Source organism: Equus przewalskii, chromosome 11, assembly GCF_037783145.1.
Source record: "Equus przewalskii isolate Varuska chromosome 11, EquPr2, whole genome shotgun sequence".
NCBI classification, from domain to species: domain Eukaryota; kingdom Metazoa; phylum Chordata; class Mammalia; order Perissodactyla; family Equidae; genus Equus; species Equus przewalskii.
Window position 1 is genome coordinate 8482701 of NC_091841.1, and position 21221 is coordinate 8503921.

Sequence of the window (21221 nt, forward strand, 5' to 3'; positions counted from 1 at the left end):
GCATAATTTAAAAACCTTCTGAAATACCTCTACAGTCCAGACTTTTCACCAAACCTGAATTCTGTATTTCCAACAGTTTATTGGACAGTGTCTGGACATATGTCCCTCCATCCATTCTAGTCTAGGCCGGGAGCTCCATGGTTGTTATATTCTAAGCCCTCAGCACATTGTGAGACACATAGCAACAGATGTTTACATGAATTAATGAATAAGTGTCTGAAATCCCAATGCTTCATCCTATTTATTGCCCTTTCCTCACTCCGTTCTCTTTGTCAATAGCATTCTGTGTTCATACTCACAGATACCCAAACTGCAGTCATGTAGCAGAAAGCCCACTGTGTCACATTAGGCTTTAAAATCTTGGAATCATCTTTGAACCTACTCTATTCTTTGCCATTATATCCATTTCATCACCAAATTCTATTTTTCTCCATTAAAATTTCCTCACATCCTTCGCTTTCCCCCTCCTTTAAATTCCCCTTCAGCCGCACCCTAAACCTGCCTCTCCGTATATAACTCGTGTTTAGGTTGTTGAAAATGCCTCTAATTGGTCTCTTTGTCCTCTGTCTTCCTTCTCTCCTCCACCCCCAAATCCACTGACTGATTTACTGCTCTGGCCTTCATAAGTATTGCGGCTCTCATCTTGTTATTCTTCTGCTTAACAAACAAGATGCTCCCTTTACAATGAATCTTCTTCCTGACTTTCCCAGACCTTCTCAATGTCACCCACCTTCCCCGAGTGTCTTATTTGCTGATGTCCTCTATCTACATTCTTTGTTCTAGTCATTTGAAATAGTGCCTGCCAGGTGCCTCCCTTACGCCTGTATCAGTGTGCATGTGTCTGGGTGTGTGAGTATATACATACGTGCTTTTCTAGTGTCGTCCCTCTGGGGACTGCCCTCTCTGGCCCTCTGTTCTGTCTAAATCCTGCCTCACATAGTCTGCCTTAATCTAGAAAGCATTCTGTGACTACACTCAAGTACTTTTTTCCTCTAAAAAGACCATTTTAATATGATTGTCCCGAATTGTTTAACCCCTATAGTTTTGTGTCTCCAACTTGATTGGATTTAACTCCTCAGGGTCAGAGTCCTCAGCGCGTGTTCTTTCTGTTCCCACCTCTATAGCTTATAGCACGGAGATGGGCACATAGTAGGCTCTCAACAAATAAGGTTGGTCTGTTTTTTTTCTAACTCATAGCACATTTTTGATCTCCCCATTCCTCACCTTTATTTAATGTTGTTCTTTAGGAATAGCTATCACCCCAACCCCGCAGCCTTTGAAAAGGCCTGATGGCTGCCAGCAGCAGCCAGGAGCATGCAGCAAGTTCCATAAGTCTCTCTTGATTTGAATACCGATTTCCATCCATGAAAGCCCCTTTCTCTAAGAGCTTTCTAATAATAATATTTTTTACCATACGGTAAGGGCACAGGGAAGTATTCATCTTTGGGAACTCGGCTTGCAGAACTCTTTGCAACTAAACAACATGCATGCTTTCTAAAAAGTAGTAGTTAATGAAGGGAAATAGGCTTCATACCACAGTATCCCTATGCAGCTCCACCTGGATGCTGGAGAATTAGTTACCTGCAGTCTGCCTTTGGCCAGAGGCCACTTTTCTTTAAGCCCATCTTCTTAGCTGTGGCCAGATCTGTCAAAAACCCTTTCCTGTCTCAGGACCAGATGCAAGGAATCCCATGGTAGCCATTGGAGAAAGAAGGGGAGGAAGCTAAAGTAACAGGAGGATACTTAGAGACAACTGTGTCGCTACAAGTCAGGTACCAGACAGTTCTTCTAATTAAGCTGCTGTTTGGGATCGCTACAGCAACCCTATGCAGCTGCGTTCCCTGGTCAGCCACTGAGGAATCTGTGAATCACATAGTGTGCCAGACATTATGCTAAAGACACGATGCCTGCCTCTCTGTTGTTACCCTTCAGCTGGGTTGACAATACTATAACAGATGACAAGGTGTTAGAGCTTAAAAAGTCTTGACTTGCCAGCAGGACAAGGCAACGGCAGGAGCAGGAGATCCTCAAGAACCTCACAAACAAATTATTCCTGAGTTCCCATTCATTCATTCTACAACGGTTTGTGCCTGCTGTGTGCCAGGTATACTGTTGGACATTCAGAATATGGTAGCAAACAAGATAGAAACTGAAAATTACAGCTCTTTGTCAACCCTACATTTGTACTACTGGCCACATAGTTTAGGCAAGTAACCAACCATTTTTATTTGAATAGCCTTCTGCAGACTCCTATTTTACATAGTGCTTGTTTCAGAATAATAATAATAATAAACAATAGAAACTAGCAGATTGGTTCAGAAGACCTAAAAGAAACTTACCTGAAGGGACAGTAGTACATTTTATAGTCACTTGTTAACAAATGGAAGAGCTCTATAGCTTTTTCAAGAAAGAATAACAGAGATTTCCAGTGGTACTCCCAGCCTGACAGCACACCTTTCCACTTTCTGGACTAGAAGATGGGATGGGAGATAGAGATGCCACCAGAGCTAAGGGTGACACTGCACACCTTCTGTGAGTGGGACTCAGAGCCTTAAGTTGATTTTAGCTGTGGTAGTCGGCCGTCTTTCTCACCCCACCCTCCTCAGAGAATTCTGTGCATTTCGAAGATAAGTTATTCACTGTGGCCATAGGTCTGGTCAATACAGATATGAGATTCCTGACCTTGGCCTTGTTAATGCCGTCTTCTAAATCACTGAACCAGCCAGAATTACCAATTGAAGATTATTGGGATAACGTAGATGGCATTTTGTGAGCAATCAACCCTGAGCTCTCAGGTTGTCTGGTGGGTACATGTTACAAAAGGAGGCATTCCATTTTGTTATTTGTTTTTGTACCCTGTCTACTTCCAAAAAGGATTGGAGATGACTTTCATGGAACATGCAGTATAAGATTCAACCATTAATTCAAAATAGCAAAAGTTAAGGAGTAAAAAATTAAAATTAAAAAAAAGGAAAGCCTTCTATTAAGAAGCTCAGATCAATTTTTCCCTGAGCTTCCTAGTTATCTGTGCTTGAAGGGAACTTGTAGGGTTATGTAACCGTCAATGTATAATAATAGTAACATATTGACATCTCAGGAGAAAGAATTTTTACTAGGCCATTGTGCTGAGAAACATCCATAGGAGTCCTTACAAAAGACACTTGAGCAATATAACAAATAATACCTTGATAACCATTTTAGGATAAAATTACACTAGTATATTACTATTTCTTATATCAGCCATTAGTGAAAATGGTAGCCTCCGTGTGGAATTAGGATAGTTTCCCATTAAAGAAGTCATTGTTCAGTTAGGGAATTAGACTATATAGTCTGGACCTGCAGCTGTGATATTTCATATGCTCTTCAAATAAAGCTTGAAGAATCCCACGTATTAAATAATATATAATAAACTTCATCTTTGTCATCTGTGTCTTATATCTAGAGCAAGTTGGTCTTTTTTTCAAAACATACCTGTATAAAATAGCCATCCTTATGCTCACTAGTGACGTAATCTATGAGTGCCTGCCCTCTAGCTGCTGCCATTGTCCTCAGCCAGGCTTTTGACAAAAGCTAGGTGACAAAAGATGAATTTTGAAGATGCTGAATGGTATATTTATGAAGGTGGGCTATAGAAGTGCCTCTAAGCAGAGCCAAAACTTTTCTCAAAAAGTAAGATTGGAGTCCCTCCGGTGGGTGAGTAAGTGCTGGGTAATGTTTAATAACGTGCTGGCGCTTGAATTTCAGGTACAGTAGTTGAGGAAAGCAATGGTTCTGATGAGATGGAGAATTCAGATGAAACAAAAATGTCAGAAGAGATACTGGCTTTGGTGGATGAATTTCAACAGGCGTGGCCTCTGGAAGGCTTTGGGGGAGCACTAGAGATGAAGGGGCGGCGTTTGGACTTGCAGGGGATACGGGTGCTGAAGAAAGGTCCCCAGGACGGAGTGGCCAGAAGCTCTTGCTATGGAGACTGCAGAAGTGAAGATGATGAAGCAACAGAATGGGTAAGAGTTTGCCCACTCAGTTCTTAGCAAACTGTAGCCCAGGTCTTTAGGGGGGATGGGAGAGGCTGCTAGTTTGCTAGTATGATGCTTCTGTTGGGTATGTGGCATTCCAGTGAGCCTCCACACTGGAATTGTACCACAGGCAGCATTTCATCCTACTTGGGTATTGCTAGCTCTTCTGAGTGGCCGAGGAAACAGGATGGATGTGAAGCCAGACTGGGAACTGCCCAGGCCGGACATCTTAATTTTCAGTTTCCTCTATACGTTCTTCAAGGCTAGGGTATTTTATTTCATTAAACATTTTTCATTTAGACCTCTAGGAATTAAACTGAAGGAGAGAACGTAACCCTAGCACAGAACTGACTGGTTATTCTTAAAACCGCCAATATCCACAACCACTCACAGATTTGTCCCTAACCACTCTCATTTGTCCCTAACATGTCTCCATTTCCCAGATCACATTCCAGGTCAAACGTGTAAAGAAACCCAAAGGAGATCACAAGAAAACTCCTGGGAAAAAGGTAGAATCGAGCCAAGCAGAAAATGTACATCGTTACCAAGCAAATCTGGAGATCACTGGCCCAAAGGTGGCATCTCCTGGCCCACAAGGTAAATTTGAAGATTTACCATGCCGGTCTCTGCTTTCAGACTTCGCTGTGTCAGTTCTCACAAAGGACGTGTTTGTGACTTGAAGTAGATCAGTGAGAAGGAAACCGGACTTAGTGACCAAGAAACCAGCCATTGGGATAAAGTTTGTTTTGACATTTACTTGATTCTTTTACCATTGGCTATTTGGCTTATGGTCTTATCATCTTGAGCTTAAATATCCTATTGATTCTCAACAGTTCAAACACCAGTTTGCCACTGAGCTCCCTGTGCCTCATTTTCCTTATCTATAAAATGGGATGATAATCGCATCTATCCTACAAGGTGGTTGTAGGGTCATATGAGTTGATACATGTAAAGTGCTTTAAATGAACTGGGCTCATAGGACTCAATAAATGTTAACTATGTAGTAACATTTTTGTGTGCCAGATATCTCTGTAAGTTTTAAATAAATGCTTTGGAACTACTCCCCAGGGAAAATGCACATACATCAAAATTTGGCATGTACTTTCAGGGTTCATTCTTATCCCCAGGTCCATCTCTGGACTCCAGGTTCAGGACCTTTGCCATGAGTCCAGTTGATTCTCTTTTTCAGCAGTGAAATAAATAGTGAGATTTCTTTTTAAAAAATCTCCTTTTTCAAAAGGATATTGTCAGTCTCTTAGACTTCAAAAATTCAAGGTAACTTCATGAAAATGTGTCTTATTTAATGTGATATGAGTACTTACCAAAGCTGAAAACAGAGTACACGTAATAAAATATAAAGAATAGGGACAGCTTCACTAAATCTCAGAATGAACTGTGACTTGTGAAAAACACTAAAGACACCAAAAGGACATTTTGTTGTGACTCAAGTTAAAAGCATGAAGTAGCTTTACTATTTAAGGAAGAGAGCATGTGTTAACAGGCTACAGAAAGAAAGCAACACCTCCTCCATTAGATCTGTCTTCTATAGCAAGGAAAAAATGTTTAAACAGTAAATCATCATTGTGGAAATGAAAATTCCAATGGATTATATAGTAAATGTAATAAAATCATAAAAGAAGAAAATGTGGATGTATATGTATATACTTCTAAGGTGGAAGAGGACTTTCCAAGGCAGAGAAAAGTAAAGAAAAAAAATAATAATTCTGGCACCAGAAAACATTACAAAATAGAAAACCAGGGGCCAGCCCAGTGGCATAGTGGTGAAGTTTGCACACTCCACTTCAGCAGCCTGGGGTTCACAGGTTTGGATCCCAGGCATAGACCTACACACCACTCATCAAGCCGTGCTATGGCGGCATCCCACATACTAAACAGAGGAAGATGGGCACAAATGTTATCTCAGGATCACTATTCCTCAAGGATAAAGAAGAAGATTAGCTGCAGATGTTAGCTCAGGGCCAATCTTCCTCACACACACAAAAAAAGAAAAAGAGAACCAAACGACTGAAACAACATATTTTTTGCAGAATATTTGTATATATTTACAGAATATATTATAAACAAAGGATATCAGTGTCATTTAAAGAACACCTCTAAATCAATATGAAAAATACAACGTTTCAATAAAATATGTGCAAAGTACTTAGGCAGTTCAACAAATACACACGCACACACGCAAATCACCACTAAACACATGAGAAAATGGTCAGCCTCACTCGCAATCAAAGAAGTGCAAGCAAACAATGAGATACCATTTTTGCTTATCGAATTCTCTTTAAATGTGTAATACACAATGAAAGTTAATAAAACAAACTTTGGGATAGTTTAACTAGATGTATCAGAAAATATAAAATATACCACCAATTCTACTTCTAGTAATTTACCCTAAGTAAATCATCTTACAAGTGCCAAAGACAGAAGTACAAAGATATTGATCGCAGGGTTGCTTATCATAGTAAAAATTTGTAAACAACCTAAATGTTGGTTGTTGTCTAAGTAAATGACAGCATGTCCATGCTGTGTGCTATGCAGTCAAGATGTTTGTAATTTAGTAAGTGAGCAAAAGCAAAAGCAGTTTATAAAGTAGCATCTATAAGCCATGCTTCAATTTTTGTAAAATAGTAAATATACTCTATTTTGGCTACATTTTGTCACATTTCATTATCCCTGAAGTTGAGATACATATTACAATTGATGGTCTCTTAAATAATAATTGGCAATTTTTTTCTTTCTTAAACCATGTAAAATAATGTATACCTCAAAGTTTATGACATCTTGGATTTGATGAAATATGCTATAATAAACAAGCACAAAGAAACAAGTGTAGAAGGAAATACACCAAAATACTGTAAGTGATCATCTCTGGGTGCATATAGGGCTATAGGTGATTTTTATTTTTTTCTATGTGCTTTGACATTTTACAAATTTTTTTAATAAGGCTATATTACTTTTACAAACAAAAAACTAAAAGTTTCTTGGGCCTGCCCCTGTGGCCTAGTGGTTAAGTTCAGTGTGCTCCACTTTGGCAGCCCAGGTTCAATTCCTATGTGTGGACCTACTCCACTCTCCAGAGGCCATGCTGTAGTGGCAGCTCACAAAAAAAAAAAATAAGAGGAAGTTCAGCAACAGATGTTAACTCAGGGCAAATCTTCCTCAGCAAAAAAAAAAAAAAAAACCCTAACAATTTCTTGTAAATGTGAAAATTCAAGTTTGATACAGTTGAGATGATATGAGAATTACTTCAGCAGTTTTAAATGGATTCAAGGAGGTGGGCCCAGGTATGGCATTGAATATACTTGCAAATGCGATCATGGCACTACTTACTGTCGTTAAACTGGAAAGTTCTAAAGTGTAGAAGAGATGAGAGAAGACTAAAGAGGTTCAGTATCCCAATTTTCAGATAAATATGGATTCTATCCACTATCAAGGGATAAGCTGCATGATAAATCCTGACAAAGTTCTAAAGCAAATTATTAAACAGATAGTTTGTGAGACCATGACGGGAAAGTGGAGATCGTTAAGGGCTATTGTAGATTTACTAAGAACTGATAAAACATAATGCTTCACTAATTTCATTTCCTTTTTTGGTGAGGGCTACTAGACGGGAAGACCACGGAAGTGCCATGGATATAATATATTATGTACCTGGATTTCAGCAAGGCATTTAACAGAGCCTCTTATGATATCCTTGTGAACAAGATGGAGGCATGTGGGCTCAAAGACTCTCCACTGCCTGCAGGATAAAGTCCAAACTTCCTAGCGTGGCGTACAAAACCCTTTACAGCCCAGGCCCTCTCTACCCTTCAGCACCATTCTCTGAACCAGCCACGCTCTGATTTTTACCTCTGTGCCTTTGCACATGCTATACCCTCTGCTGGAATGCCCTTATGCCACCTCAGTGGTGCAAAATTATCACTCAAACTTCACACTCAAGTGCCGTCTCTCCCTTGGTACCTTCAGGCAGAATTAGTTGCTCTCTCCTGTGCAGTTTTCTGTGCCTACACTCTGGCACTTACCGTGTTGTATTGTAATGATTTGCTTACCTCCCTCACTAGACTCTGAGCTCAAGAGCAGGTCCCTTATGATTCCTCTCTGTACCCTGAGTGTCTTACACAGTTCCCAGCCCCCCTTTATAGATGCCCCATCAGTATTTTTCAAGTGAATTTCTTGAATATAAAAGAAAAATAAGCTTTATTGTGAAACTTAGGATTTAAATTCTTTAAGGTATTAATTTAAACAGAGTTAGTTTGAAACTCTTCCAAACTGCTGCTTTCTATTATATTAAACTCTAAATCTAACCCCTGCCTGTACCTCAAACAGCCGTTATTGTTGGTCAGTTCCTACAGTATAAAAAGCACTAGACAGAATCCAAGTTCTCCTTCCTGTCCATTCGACTGTAATTCCTTCCGAAGAACTCTTCCCAGGCAAGGCTTGGCTCTGCTCTTTCCTTGGGGACCTGGTCTAACTAAAGAGCCTGCACCCAAGAGGGGAGACCTGCGGAGGGCATTGATGCACAGCTTTAGTAGCCCTTCAGAGCTTTAAGTGGCATGGTGGTTGGCAGCGTGCATGTTAGAGTCAGACAGACCCAGATCTGGATCCCAGTTCTGCCCGACAAGCCAGGTAACCTTGGGCAAGTCACTTGATCTCTCTGAGCCTCCATTTCCTCACTGAGAAGTGAGGACTAAAACCTGCCTCTTGGGGTCAGGGATGTAAAGTGCCTAGCACAGGACCTGAACACACAGGAAGTCAGCCTCTCGTTGTCATCCTTATTCCCCACCCCCCTGCTCTTCCTGACAGCAGTGGCTCTCTACCAGGGATTTTGCCCTCCTGGGGGACATATGGCAGTATCTGGAGACATTTTTGATTGTCGCATCTCAGGGAGGGTGCTGCTGGCATCTGGTGGGTAGAGGCCAGGGATGCTGCTAAACATCCTCCACTGCACAGGACAGCCCCACAACAAAGCATTATTCAGCCTACAGCATCCAGGTTGAGAAATCCTGCTTTAAAGATACGTGTTTCTCCTGAATAAGTTAGAGGTGTTTTTATAAAATCAAAATGTAGAGGGGTAAAAATTAAGTTTGGTAAGAATGTTAACATTGAAGAATATCTTAACCTTTATCTCGTGTTGATCAGTCTTAAATGCAGTGAAGGACTCACTTATTTCTACTTCATCATCTTTGAGAATAAGGCTTTACTCAAAGATGATCCTTGTTTCCATTGCTGTGAATGACAAGATTGTAATTAATCCTAGATGTTAGGAATTCTAAAGAGTAGAGCAATGGCTGGTGCCTTCAAATACACAGTCTGGATGAAGTAATCACCAGGGCATAAGATACTATGGGTTCTGTTCCTTTGCCAGTGTGTTGACTGATGATGTACATGCTTTCCTTCCAGGAAAAAAGCGTGACTACCAGAGTCTGGGCTGGCCCAGCCCAGACGAGTGCGTCAAACTCCGCTGGGTAGAGCTGACTGCCATCGTGAGTACCTGGCTTGCAGTTTCTTCAAAGAACATTGAGTGAGTATCTTACACCTCTCCCTCCTTCGTGGCATTTGTGCACCAGTGATCCAGTGGGCCTCAGCCAACTTCAGGGATGCCCTTCTTTGTCAGCAGCTATTAGAAGAGTCATCCTTTCTAGGGCTGGTGGTTCAGAGGATGTCCATTGCTGACCAAAGCCCACAGATGTATTCAGCCCATCATGCTGAACAGTCCACGAGCCCCCCTTCTCAGGGCCTTCACTGAGCCACACTTTGTAAGCTATCCAGAAGTCATGGGTAACTTACTTAGTTTGCATTGAAGATTGGATCCCTCTTTATAGAAGCACAAAACCTGTGGTCTCTCACTGACATTGTGTCGTTGAAAAAGGAGCCAGAGCAAATCCAGATTTACAAACACCTGCCAAGACAAGCTGAGCAAACCTGCCTCTCTGGTAAATCTTTTTCCTCTCTGGACACTCATTCTCTTTTGCTGGCCCCTTTTCTACCCTTGTAAGTGTCGGAATCCCCAAGATTTACCACCAAGCCTTCTTATTTTATAATCACTCCTGGCCAGACTGACTCCCAGAACTCCCGTCACCACTGACATATTAACAGCTCCCAAAAAGGGATCTGCAGACTCGTCCTTTCTTCAGATCCTTCAACCCTTCTGTCCAGTTATCTACCTGGCCTCTCTGCCTGGATAGCTCTCAGGCACCCCAAGCCCAAGAAAACTAACTCATAATTTTCTTGCCCACTTTCCTTCCAAAAGACCATCTGTTTTGTTTGTCTTTCCATTTCTCACTCTTAGTAAATAGTTGAACAATGCTTAGTCTGGAAACCTGGGAGTCATCCTTCACCATCCCTCTCCCGTAACCTCAAATCCAGTCTTTACCAATTCTTACCACTCTCACCCTCGAGTCTTTTTCAAAATCGTCAGCTTTTCGCCATCTCCATGCTGCCTCCTTAAGCCAGATCACCAGCATCTCCACTTAGATTCATTCAGTAGGCTCCTTGCTGGTCCTCTTGCTTTGTTCACTCTTGCCTCTATTTAATCCATTCTCTCCACGGTACTCGGAATCCTTCCTCAAATATAAACCAGATAATTCTTAAAATGCTCTGGTAACTTCATGTTGCTCTTTACAGTGGCCCACAAAGGCCTTCGCGATCTGATCCTGCCTGTCTTTCCATCTTCAGCTCTGCCCTTTCTCCCATCAGGGCCTTCACACGTGGGGTCTCCTTTGCCTGTGGCGGTGTTCCCACCACCTTCTTCCTACCTGGCTAATTCACACCCATCCTTCTGGCCTCACCTTAAATCTTACTTCCTCAGGAAATCCTTCATTTACCACCTTCCTCCTCCTTCAGAGTAAAGGAAATGTATGTCCTCCTGTAGTGGACTGACGTTGTTCCATGTTTTTCTCTCTTAAAACTTGTCTCATCTGTAATATTTGAGTCACTCACAAGACTCTGAGCACTATAACAGCAGGAACTGGGTGTGTTATGTTAATCCTTTAGCCCTGGTATCTGACATGTAGTAGGCTTTCAGTAAATAATGCATGAATGAATGTTTGCCTAATATACATTCAACTTTTTAAATAGCTAGAAATAAAATTTGGCAGTGGCAATTTGCTATATCAGTATATATTTGAGCATATAACATTTAGCCTGTGTATAGCAGGAAAACGACCACTTTGGGACCATGAAGGAAAGTACTTACACCTTATATGAAGATACAAGGAATAGCTGTCTCTGCACAAAGTTTACTGTCTAAACTTTAGGTAACTTCTTCTGTGGGGACAAATGTGCTTCTGTGCATAAAGGAAAATAAAAGATAAGGGCCGCTTGTGGGTGTTTATCACTATCTGTACCCTGGAAAAAGACATCCTAGAAGAAAATCCACTGATTTAAAACCTCCCCAGTAAGAAAAAATGGTCAGCAGCAGTGAGCAAATCAGGTGCTGTGGTGCGTAGAAAGGAGGCAGCTTGAGTAGATTGGGAAGATCGCTGAGTTCGGGACTCAGGTCCCAACACTGCTGCTTTGACCTGGGGGATGACCTCTCTTCATCCCTTCCACAAATGGTCACTGCTGGGCGCTGGAGTCCTTGCACCTGTATCATGAGAGACCAGACTAAGTAACTCCTGAGGTCTCTTCCAGTCTGAGACTCTGTGGCTCCAGACAACCCTAATAACATATTGAAGTCATGATCAGCTGATGACTAATACTCTTTCTGTCCCCCGACTCAAATCTTCCTTGGTTAATGTGGTAATCTCCATTTTTCAGCATCACAGAACACATAGACTTTGCCACTCCAATACAGCAGCCAGCCATGGAGCCCCTTTGCAATGGCAATCTCCCCACAAGCATGCACACCCTGGACCACTTGCATGGGGTTTCCAACCGAGCCAGCCTACACTACACGGGCGAGAGTCAGCTAACAGAGGTGAGTGCTCAGCTTTCTTCAGCTGGTCTGTCGTGTTTAGCCCACGGTTATGATCCACTGATAGCAGAGAGCACGGTGGCCAGGCCATCTTTTTTTGCCTTTTATTGAGTGGCTGTCATCTAGGTGGCTTTAGGCCATGCCTGATTTCTTTCAGGCTCTAGGACTGAGCTTATGCTGTTTTTTATAGCCAGGAAATTTTCATTCTGGTTCATTCCTCGAGGTGGGTAGCATTCTGCTTGCCATCACACAGAGGCTCTTGTAAGAAATATTTGGGGCAGTTAATTCTCCTGTTGGCATCCTTAAGAAGGAAAGAAGACTCAGCATATAGCTAGCAAAGAAGACACCAAGAAGTAGTATTGGAAAAACACGCCACAAATGTCCAAGAAGAGAAGATTTGTTCAATAACTGTTGGTATAGATATAAGATAGTATACAGTGAGGTCATTAAGAAAGATGTAGTAGAGATATTTATTGGCATGAAGAAATTTTCAGAATATATTATGTGAAAATGTGAGTGACAGTATATAGTATGATCCCATATTCTGCGAGAGAAATAATATGTGTGTACATAGAAAAATATCTGAAAGATAAATATAAAGGTATTAACAGTGGTTGTATCTGGGTGACAGGATTACTGATAGTTTTCATTTTCTTCCTTCACTCTAATTTCTAAGGTTGTTGTAATGAATGTGTTTCACCTGTCTGTAATTTCTGCTAAGTGGGAGGGGACTGAAGGGATGGTATAATGGCCTTAAACGTGTCTTCCACAAAATGCCTCACCAACGGGACCCCAGCATGTCCCCAGACAAACCATTTGCTGTTGTGGTGCGGTGCCCAGCTCAGCATCAGCAGTGCCATCTAGATCCTGCCTCATTTCATTCTCTAACCTACCGTCTTCCTCCTTTACCAGGTATTGCAAAACCTTGGCAAAGACCAATATCCACAACAGTCCCTTGAACAGATTGGCACCCGAATTGCCAAAGTTTTGGAAAAGGTAAGTCATCCTGTAGGAAAGCTGGAAACTATTGCCCACCTTCTAACTTTTCCAGAGTATTTGCCGCTAAGTGGCTCTGATCTCTCCTGTTAGTTCCCTGGCACTAGTAACTGAAAGGATAGCGTGAAATAACCCCATGCAGAATGTTTCGATCACTTTTCCGTTACTTTTTCCATCACTTAGTGAGTATTCTTTTTTGCTGCTTTGCTTACCTTCTGTGGTGAAACTTACCTTGTCGGTTTCCCTTCTTTACTCCAGCATGGTGAGTATATGGGGGTGGTGGGGCTGCGAACCGTTGACTCTGTGTGTATGAAACAAGTCAGGCGTTCTTCTGGTGGTGAAGAATATCTGGTATTTCAGATTGTGTATGGAAACACATCTTTAAATATCTTTTTCTCTTGAAATCATGAAACACAATTATTTCTAAAACTGCATTTTCATACAGCCTACAGAAAATATAACTGAGAGTCTCTAAGACTACTCATCTGCCTGTTTGTGATAGTTATGTAAGAGGAGCTTTCTTTAAATTAAAATTAATTACTTTATGGTTAAATGTCTCTCTATTACTATTTAATATTGAAGAGGTAATATGATAACATAGTGATTAAGAGAATCAACTCAACTTCTAGCCTGGCTCCTGCCTGTCTCTATCCCTTTTAGTTCAAACTTGCACAGCTCTTTTAACTTTGCTGCCTGTCAAATTATAAGCCAGTCTATCAGACAGAAGCCACACCCACATGGCTTTTCGAGAAGGCCCCTGTCCACCTTGAATATGAGTCTGGGCAACACCCTTAAGATTGTTAGATACCTTTTGTCTGAAAGAGTCTAGGAGGCTTAAATCTAGACTTAAAACTCTCTGCAGTGGGAGTAACAAAGGGCCCTACTGCCATGCTCTTGATTTGACCTTGACCCTGAGGCCACAGTTTTACTGGCAGCACCCTGGATTTGATTTTTTTCCCTTTAACTTCAAAACCTTGTACTGACTGGAGAAGCTAATTGGCAATTGAGAAAGTTTCATTTTCTAACCCTGTAAGTCCCAATTTTGAAAGCATTTTCTCTAAGTTCTGCTTGAAGACTGCACCCTTCCTTGTTTAGTTCTCTTTCTATTAATACCTTATTATAGTTGATTTTTAAAGAACCATTTGTCACTTTCAGCATTCTTCCCAGAAATCTTCCTAGTCAGACCCACAACTTTGTTCGGTATTTTTTCTATATTCCAAGATACAGCCTCACCGTTTGTTTTGCCTATAGATAACAACACTTCTTCTCCAGCCTGCAACAGCGATTCTCCCAGTGTTCTTAGAGCCTCCATTAGTAGTCTCATTGCTACTCTTTCAGCAAATGTCCACGACCCATTCCCAAAGTGAATGCCACATGTTTTAAGTTTCTCTTATGATGGCACTCCAGTCTTGATACCAAATACTAATTCAGTTATCTATTTCTGCCTAACAAACCACCCCAAAATTTACTGGCTTAAAACAAAAGTACTCTTTGCTCAAGATTCTGCAGTCTCAGTTGGACTCAGCTGGGCATTTCCTCTAGTCTCACCTGGAGTCATTCATGCAGCTGCAGACACGTGGAGACTCACCTGGGGCTGGCCACCAAAGAAGGCTTTACTCAGATGTCTGGTGCCTCAGCCGGAGTGGCTGGAATGGCTGGGGCACCGCCAGGAATCTTTTCTCTCCTTGTAGTCTCTCCAGCAGGGTAGCGGGACCTTTTTACATGGTGGCTCAGGGCTCCATGAGGGTGGAAGCAGAAGCGTCCAGGCCTCTTCGAGCCTCTGCGTGTTGCTGGAGCAGCACCACTTCTGTGCCGGCACGCGCCAGGGCCTGCTCAAGGTCAAGGGCAGGGGAGTGTCCTCGCTCTGCTGGTAGGACAAAGAATGTGTGGCCCATCTTTAACCCACCACGGTTCCCTTCAAAAGAGCAGTGAGACTGCCAGCTTCTCAACAGAAATAATGGAAACCAGAAACCAATGTAATGACATCTTTAAAGCTGGAAGAAGAAAACTGCAAGCCTAGAATTCCACGCCAGCACAAATATCCTTCCAGTGTTAAGGTGAAATAAGGATGTGCTCAAACGAACAAAAATTCAGAGGATTTGGCATCAGGAGGCCTGCACTGAGATAATTAAAGGGAGTTCTTCAGGAAATTCGTCCAAGATAGAAAGATGGCCATGCAAGAGGGAATGACGAGCAGCAGAAAGAAGAATGTAAGGGAATAGTAACTGTACAAAGTAATAACTCCAGTGCCCTGAGGAGCTGCGGTTTTATATATAAACTAAAAATCATGGTAACAATAACATAAATGATGGAAGGGAAGTAAATGGAGCTTAAAAGTCCTAAGGTTTAATTGGGATCAGCCAAGTGCTAAAAGTAATAACTTGCATTGGGCTGTAATAAGTAAGAATGCATGTTTTAAGCTCTAGGCTAACTACTAAAAATGGTTTTAAAAATATAATTCAATAGAAGGAAAATGGAATAATGTAAAACATTTGATTAATCCCAACAAAGTCAGGAAAGTTAAAGGCATAAAATAGAACACAAATAGTAAAATAGTAAATATAGACCCAAGTGTATCAGTAGTTAAATACAAAAAGATTATATAATTTAAGCATTTAGAATGGAATGGATTTTTTTTAATCTAACTATATGCTGCTTATAAGAGAAACACTTTAAATATTAGGGTACCAGAAGGGTTGAAAGTACAAAGATGGAAAATAATATACCATGCAAACAATTTCTTTTTTAAAAGCTGATATAGCTACACTCTTATCAGAAGAAATAAACTTTGAAGCAAGAAGCGTGACTAGAGTTTGAAGGACTAAAATGAAAAAGATTGAGAATGACAGATATCGGCGATGATACAGAGCAACCAGAATGCTCATACATTGCTAATGGGAGTGTTACATGGTCCGGGCAGTTTGGAAAACAGCTTGATAGTCTATTAAGGAGTTCAGCTTATATGACCCAGTAGTTTTACTGTTAGGTATTTATCAAAGAGATGTGAAAAACCGAAGTCCACAAAGTAATTGTTAAAAAAGTGTTCACAGCAGATTAATTCTCATGGTCAAAACACCTGGTAACAGAAGAATGGATAAATAATGGTATATTTATACAGTGGATACTATTCAGCAAGAAAGATCCAACATCCATATTGATGAAATCTCAAAAAATATTATGCTAACAAAAGAAGTTGGACCAAAAAAGTCTGTAGTGTGTGATCCCAACTATATGAAATTCTAGAACAGGCAGTGGGGGAAGGGATTGACTGGGAAGCAGCTCGAAAGGACTTTCTGGAGTGTTGGAAATTTTCTATGTCTGTAAGTAATAGTCAAAACTGAACATTACACTTAAGATCTGAACATTTCTCTCTATATAAATTTTACTTCAGTTTTTTTAAATGAAGTTTAAAGATTTTAGACCACCAAAAACAAAGATGTATGTTACCAAGAGATTTGCACTAGAAATCAATAAAGAGGTTTTTTTCAGACAGAAGGAAAACTATCCCAGATGGAAACTCAGAAACACGGGAGCGAACAAAGAGCAGCAGAAAGGGTAAATATGAGAGTAAATATAAATGAGTATGACTATACAAAATAATAACAATAGTGTCGAAATTCTGAAGTTAAAATTCATGACGACGGTAAATGCTGAAGGCAGAAGGGAGTTGCATTGAGCACTGTCAACAGTCTTCGGCCCGGCAGACGTTTCACACTCTGCCATCAGCCCCACGGGCATGGGCTGTACTGAAGGATGGGGGCGAGGGAACAGCAGCAGGTGTGTGCCTCCAGTGACCCTCCCATAGTCAGGGACCCTTCTCTGCCCACCTGCCTTTCCTGCCAAGTGACAATTCAGTACAAAGGAACAAGTCAAATGATCATTGTGGGAAGTACCCTGGCTTAGGTGCCCCGAGTTCCACATAAGAACCATTATCGTTTGTAATAGCTCCATGGGCCTAACGTCCTGGAAAGGGACATGGCTACAAGAACCATGGCACTTGGAAGCTCAGAACTGTGACTTTCCACGAGGTGTTTATAATATATTTCCAGTCCCACCAGTCCAGATCGTTTACCAACCAGGGTCATTTTTGCTATAAGCTGTCTTGCCTGCTAACAGCTAACATTCCTCCTTTATTAGTTTTCAGGTGAATAAGCTAGAAGGTTAATCCAGTATCAGTTTCCATTGTGGACTCACAGACCGACCTCCATGACCGTGTGCTAACTTTAGTGCCATGATTCGCAGACTTCTGGGAACACCAGAATCACCTGGAGGGCTTGTCAAAGCCTAGATTGCTGGGCTTCCAAGATTCAGCATCCTGATTTAGTAGGACTAGGGTCAAGCTTGAGAATTTACATTTCTAATAAGTTCCTGGGTGATACTGCGAGTGTGAAGACCACACTTTGAAACCACTGCCTTAGAAGATGGCAGTGATGACAGAGCAGAGGTGTCCCTTTCCCCTTTACCATTCAGAGAGAACGAGGATCTCCATATCCTCTCGGCTTCAACTTTTAAAATACTCAGCTATCCTTCATTAATTTCTTCAGAAGCCCATCTGTAGTTGTGTCCTTAGGGAGTTTTTAGTTTGCATTGCCATAAATCATCACTAAGTGTCAGCAGATGCCATTGGTCAGCCTTCATTTTACGGTTTAGTAAGCATGCACTATCAGAACCCTCAGAACACTGCCCAGGCTGCTGCTGAGGTCACTCATCACACGTGATGCTCAGAAGCCTCTGAAAGGTCTCCCCCATGACCCCAGATGTGCACCACGCAGCTGCTATTGCCACTGCAGCCGGTGTGTATGCCAGGTTGCCACGTTTGACCTTGTGGGCTGGTGCAGAGTGGTTCTCCCACTTCCCCAGCTGGGGGCTCCTGGGCACTACTCTGTGCTAATTGGATATGCGGCCAGCCCAGGTTGGGTCAGAGCTGATCAGCTGCCCCACCCCCTTGTCCAATCCAGCCACAGTCACAAACATGGAGTCTCAAGCGCGTGTGCTTGTCTCCTCCCACCCTCAGTCGGGCATCAGTGTCTAGTTTGGCCCAAATGCATCAGCTGCACCGAAGCAACATCATTCTTGCCAGCCAGCCCACTTGCAGCTGGGTTTCTGGTCAGTTCCATTTCATGGACAGCAGGGAGGAGTGGGCAGTTTCTTTCAGCATAATTTGCCTCCAGCTTTCATCCATTCCCACAAGGAGAAGATCCTGTCCCCTGTCACACATGGTCAAGCTTTTGCCATCAGACTCCGGGAAAGTTGGCCCCCACTGAGGCTTCAGTCTCATCAGCACCTCCCTCTCCACTCCTTTTATGTCATAGCACCTTGACCATATTGAACCAAGGATATGAAAGTCCGTCCACTGCTGCCACTGCTCTGCAGTGCCCACTGCCAGTCGTTCAGGGCCAGCCAGGTCCTATGTCATACTCATGACTAGTAGGGCACTTGTGGTCTTGCTTTCACTCAGGAGGATATAGAACAGGAAACACAGCAAGCCAGCAGTGCAGCTTTTCATGTTTTTCCAAGAGTCCCCATTGCTGTCTGGCAGCAGTCCCGGGAACTATTCTCCGCCCCTCCCCCAAAGTAACAGTCCAGGGATGAGGGATCAAGACCAGATGGGTGAGTGTGGGAACAACCCTGGCTTACAAGTCTCAAGTTCCATAGGAACGAACATCTCTTACAGCAGTCCCATGGGCCTGGAGTCCAAGAGTTCCAACCAAGGACAAGAAACACGCACTCGGGAAAGCTCAGAGCTGTGGCTTTCTGCTGGTCGTCCCAGTCCTCCCAGGCCACTTGCAGTTTACAGCCAGGTCATCTTCACTGTAAGCATTTTTCCTAGTAACGTGGGTGACGTTCTACCTTTACTCAGCTTTCAGAGGAACACAGCTAAAAAGTTAACAGGTGATTAATTTCCCATGAATACACATGGGCAAAGTGTTAGGTTTTAGCATTATTGGGAAAATAATAAAATGAAAGTAATAATTTATGTTTTTAGTCTGTAATAATTGAAAGGTGCATGTTGTAATTTCTAGGCCAATCACTAAAAGAACAATTAGAGAATGTAATAATTAAGGAAAAATGGAATTAAAAAAGCATTTGATTCAAAAAAAAGCTTGAAAGGAGGACAAAAAGAATGTAAAACAAATGGTGAAAAAGAATGCAAATAGTAAGATGAGATGATAGACATAAACACAATCTATCGGGAATCACAATAAATATAAAAGGACCAAGTACTCCAATTAGACTACTAACACTATCAGACTGGGTTAAAATATTGAACCCAATTATGTGCTTTTTACAAGTAACATACTTTAATGTAAGATATAAAACAGTTGAAATTAAACAGATGGAAACAAGATATATCATGTGAACACTAACCAAAAGAAAGCTAGTGTAACTATACTAATATCACACAATGTGGAATTTAAGGCAAGAACATTACTACAGATAAAGATGAATAATTCGTAATGACAAAGTGGTCAGTCCACCAGGAATATGGAAAATTGTAAATATATATGTACCAATAGCATAGTTTCAAATTATAGGACAAGCATTAAACATTGACAGATCTAAAAAGAGCAGTAAATAAATCCACAATAGACTTTAACATACCTCTCAATAGATAGTAGAATTAAGCAGATAAAAAATAAGTAAAAATATAGTACATCTTGCTAAAAAACAAATTTGACCTGATATTTATATAATGCTGCATTAAACTGACAAAATTTTCATTTTAAAAATTGAATATGGGCCATTTACCAAATTTATCATAAGCTGAGTCATAAATTAAGCCTCAATTAAATTTTAGAACGCTGAAACAATTTAGAGTATATTTTCTGAATTTACTCTGGAATTAAGTTAAAAAAAAGATCAGGGACAAAAGGATAGATAGAAAATCCCCAACTATTTTGGTGACATTAAGCAGTGCACCTCTAAACAACCCAGGGTCAGTGAAGAAAGCACAAGCACAATTAGAAAATATTTTGAAATGAATGATAAAGATATAGCATATCAAAACTTGTGGGATACAGCTAAAGCAATGCTTGAGGGAAGTTTATAGCCCTAAATAGATATATTAGTTAAAAAAAAGGAAAACCTGAAAATCAATGATCTATGCTTCTATGTCAAAAAGCTAGAAAAAGAACAAATCAAAACCACACTGAGATATTTCATGCCAGTCACGTTGACAAAAATCCAGAAGTTTGATAGACTCATGAGGCTGGGGGGAAACTGACACTGTTATACATTGCTGGTAGAAATGCAAAATGGGATAACCTCTATGGAGAGGAAATTGACTATATCTAGCAAAATTATACATTCATTTACCCATTTAGCTAGCAGTCCTACTTTTGGCAATCTTTCCTAAAAATACACTGGTAAAAAATACCTAATGAATAAAGGCTATTGATTGTAGCCTGACCTGTGATAGCAGACTGGAAACAACCCAAGTGCCCAGCAGTAGGGGAGTGATTGAATAAAAAGTTCTCTGTGGATGTTCATTGTGTGTGAATGTCCACACAGTGGAGGCTTCTGTAGCTGTCAAAGAGAATGAGGACCATTTCTGTAAACTTCTGTGGAGTGGTCTCCAGGATTAGCCAATGGAGAAAAACATTGTCTTAGATTGCTATTTATCGTTTTTTAAAATGGCAAAGGAGGGATATATAGAGAGAGAAACGCATATTTAAAAATGGAAGACTAAATTTTAAAAATATTTGTAAGTGGTTTCCCATAGAGGGAAGAAGGAATTGGGATAGAAAAGACAGAGAGTGAAGCTAGATTGCCTTGAATCTATATTGGTTTTTCATTTTGACTTTGGAACCAAATAAATATTTTGCATAATTACAAAAAAATAATTTTAATAAGGCAATTACATAATTAAAAGTAAAATTAAATGAGCCTAACTATATGTTCAGTTGGTGATATAACCACGTCAAGAGGAACTATTCCAAGTGACTTTAAAACACAATTATTTGACCGTACTTCCCTAACGGGTTTTACCTTAAGAACAAGAGAAAACCACATACTGTTTTCAGTAATATTGTTGTTAATAATATTGACATTGTTCTTCCAAGATTGTAGGTGTGTGTATTGTGAAACAAATGAGTAATTTTGTTGGTGATGTTGAGAACTGGAATTTGGAATATGGGTGAAAGGACAGAGATGTGAGGATGATGATGTTAAGTAAATATCTGTAGTCCTGAATTGGAAATATTAGTAAGAATTTCTCATGCATTTACACATTTCCTAGCTTTATTTGCTGAAAAGACTAGAATCAGTGACTAGCCCAG

At 41.0% G+C, this 21221-nt stretch overlaps 1 protein-coding gene across 2 annotated transcripts in view; it reads left to right on the top strand.

Annotated features, from left to right (window-relative positions):
* TTC17 (tetratricopeptide repeat domain 17) overlaps positions 1 to 21221 on the top strand; it is a 109760-nt gene that overhangs the window by 73657 nt on the left and 14882 nt on the right. For both annotated transcript variants that reach the window (XM_008528380.2, XM_070564855.1), the window contains 5 exons: positions 3745 to 4004; positions 4460 to 4613; positions 9432 to 9552; positions 11790 to 11949; positions 12859 to 12942. In XM_008528380.2, the coding sequence (XP_008526602.2) occupies positions 3745 to 4004; positions 4460 to 4613; positions 9432 to 9552; positions 11790 to 11949; positions 12859 to 12942 (779 nt within the window). The remainder of the gene's footprint in view (positions 1 to 3744; positions 4005 to 4459; positions 4614 to 9431; positions 9553 to 11789; positions 11950 to 12858; positions 12943 to 21221) is intronic.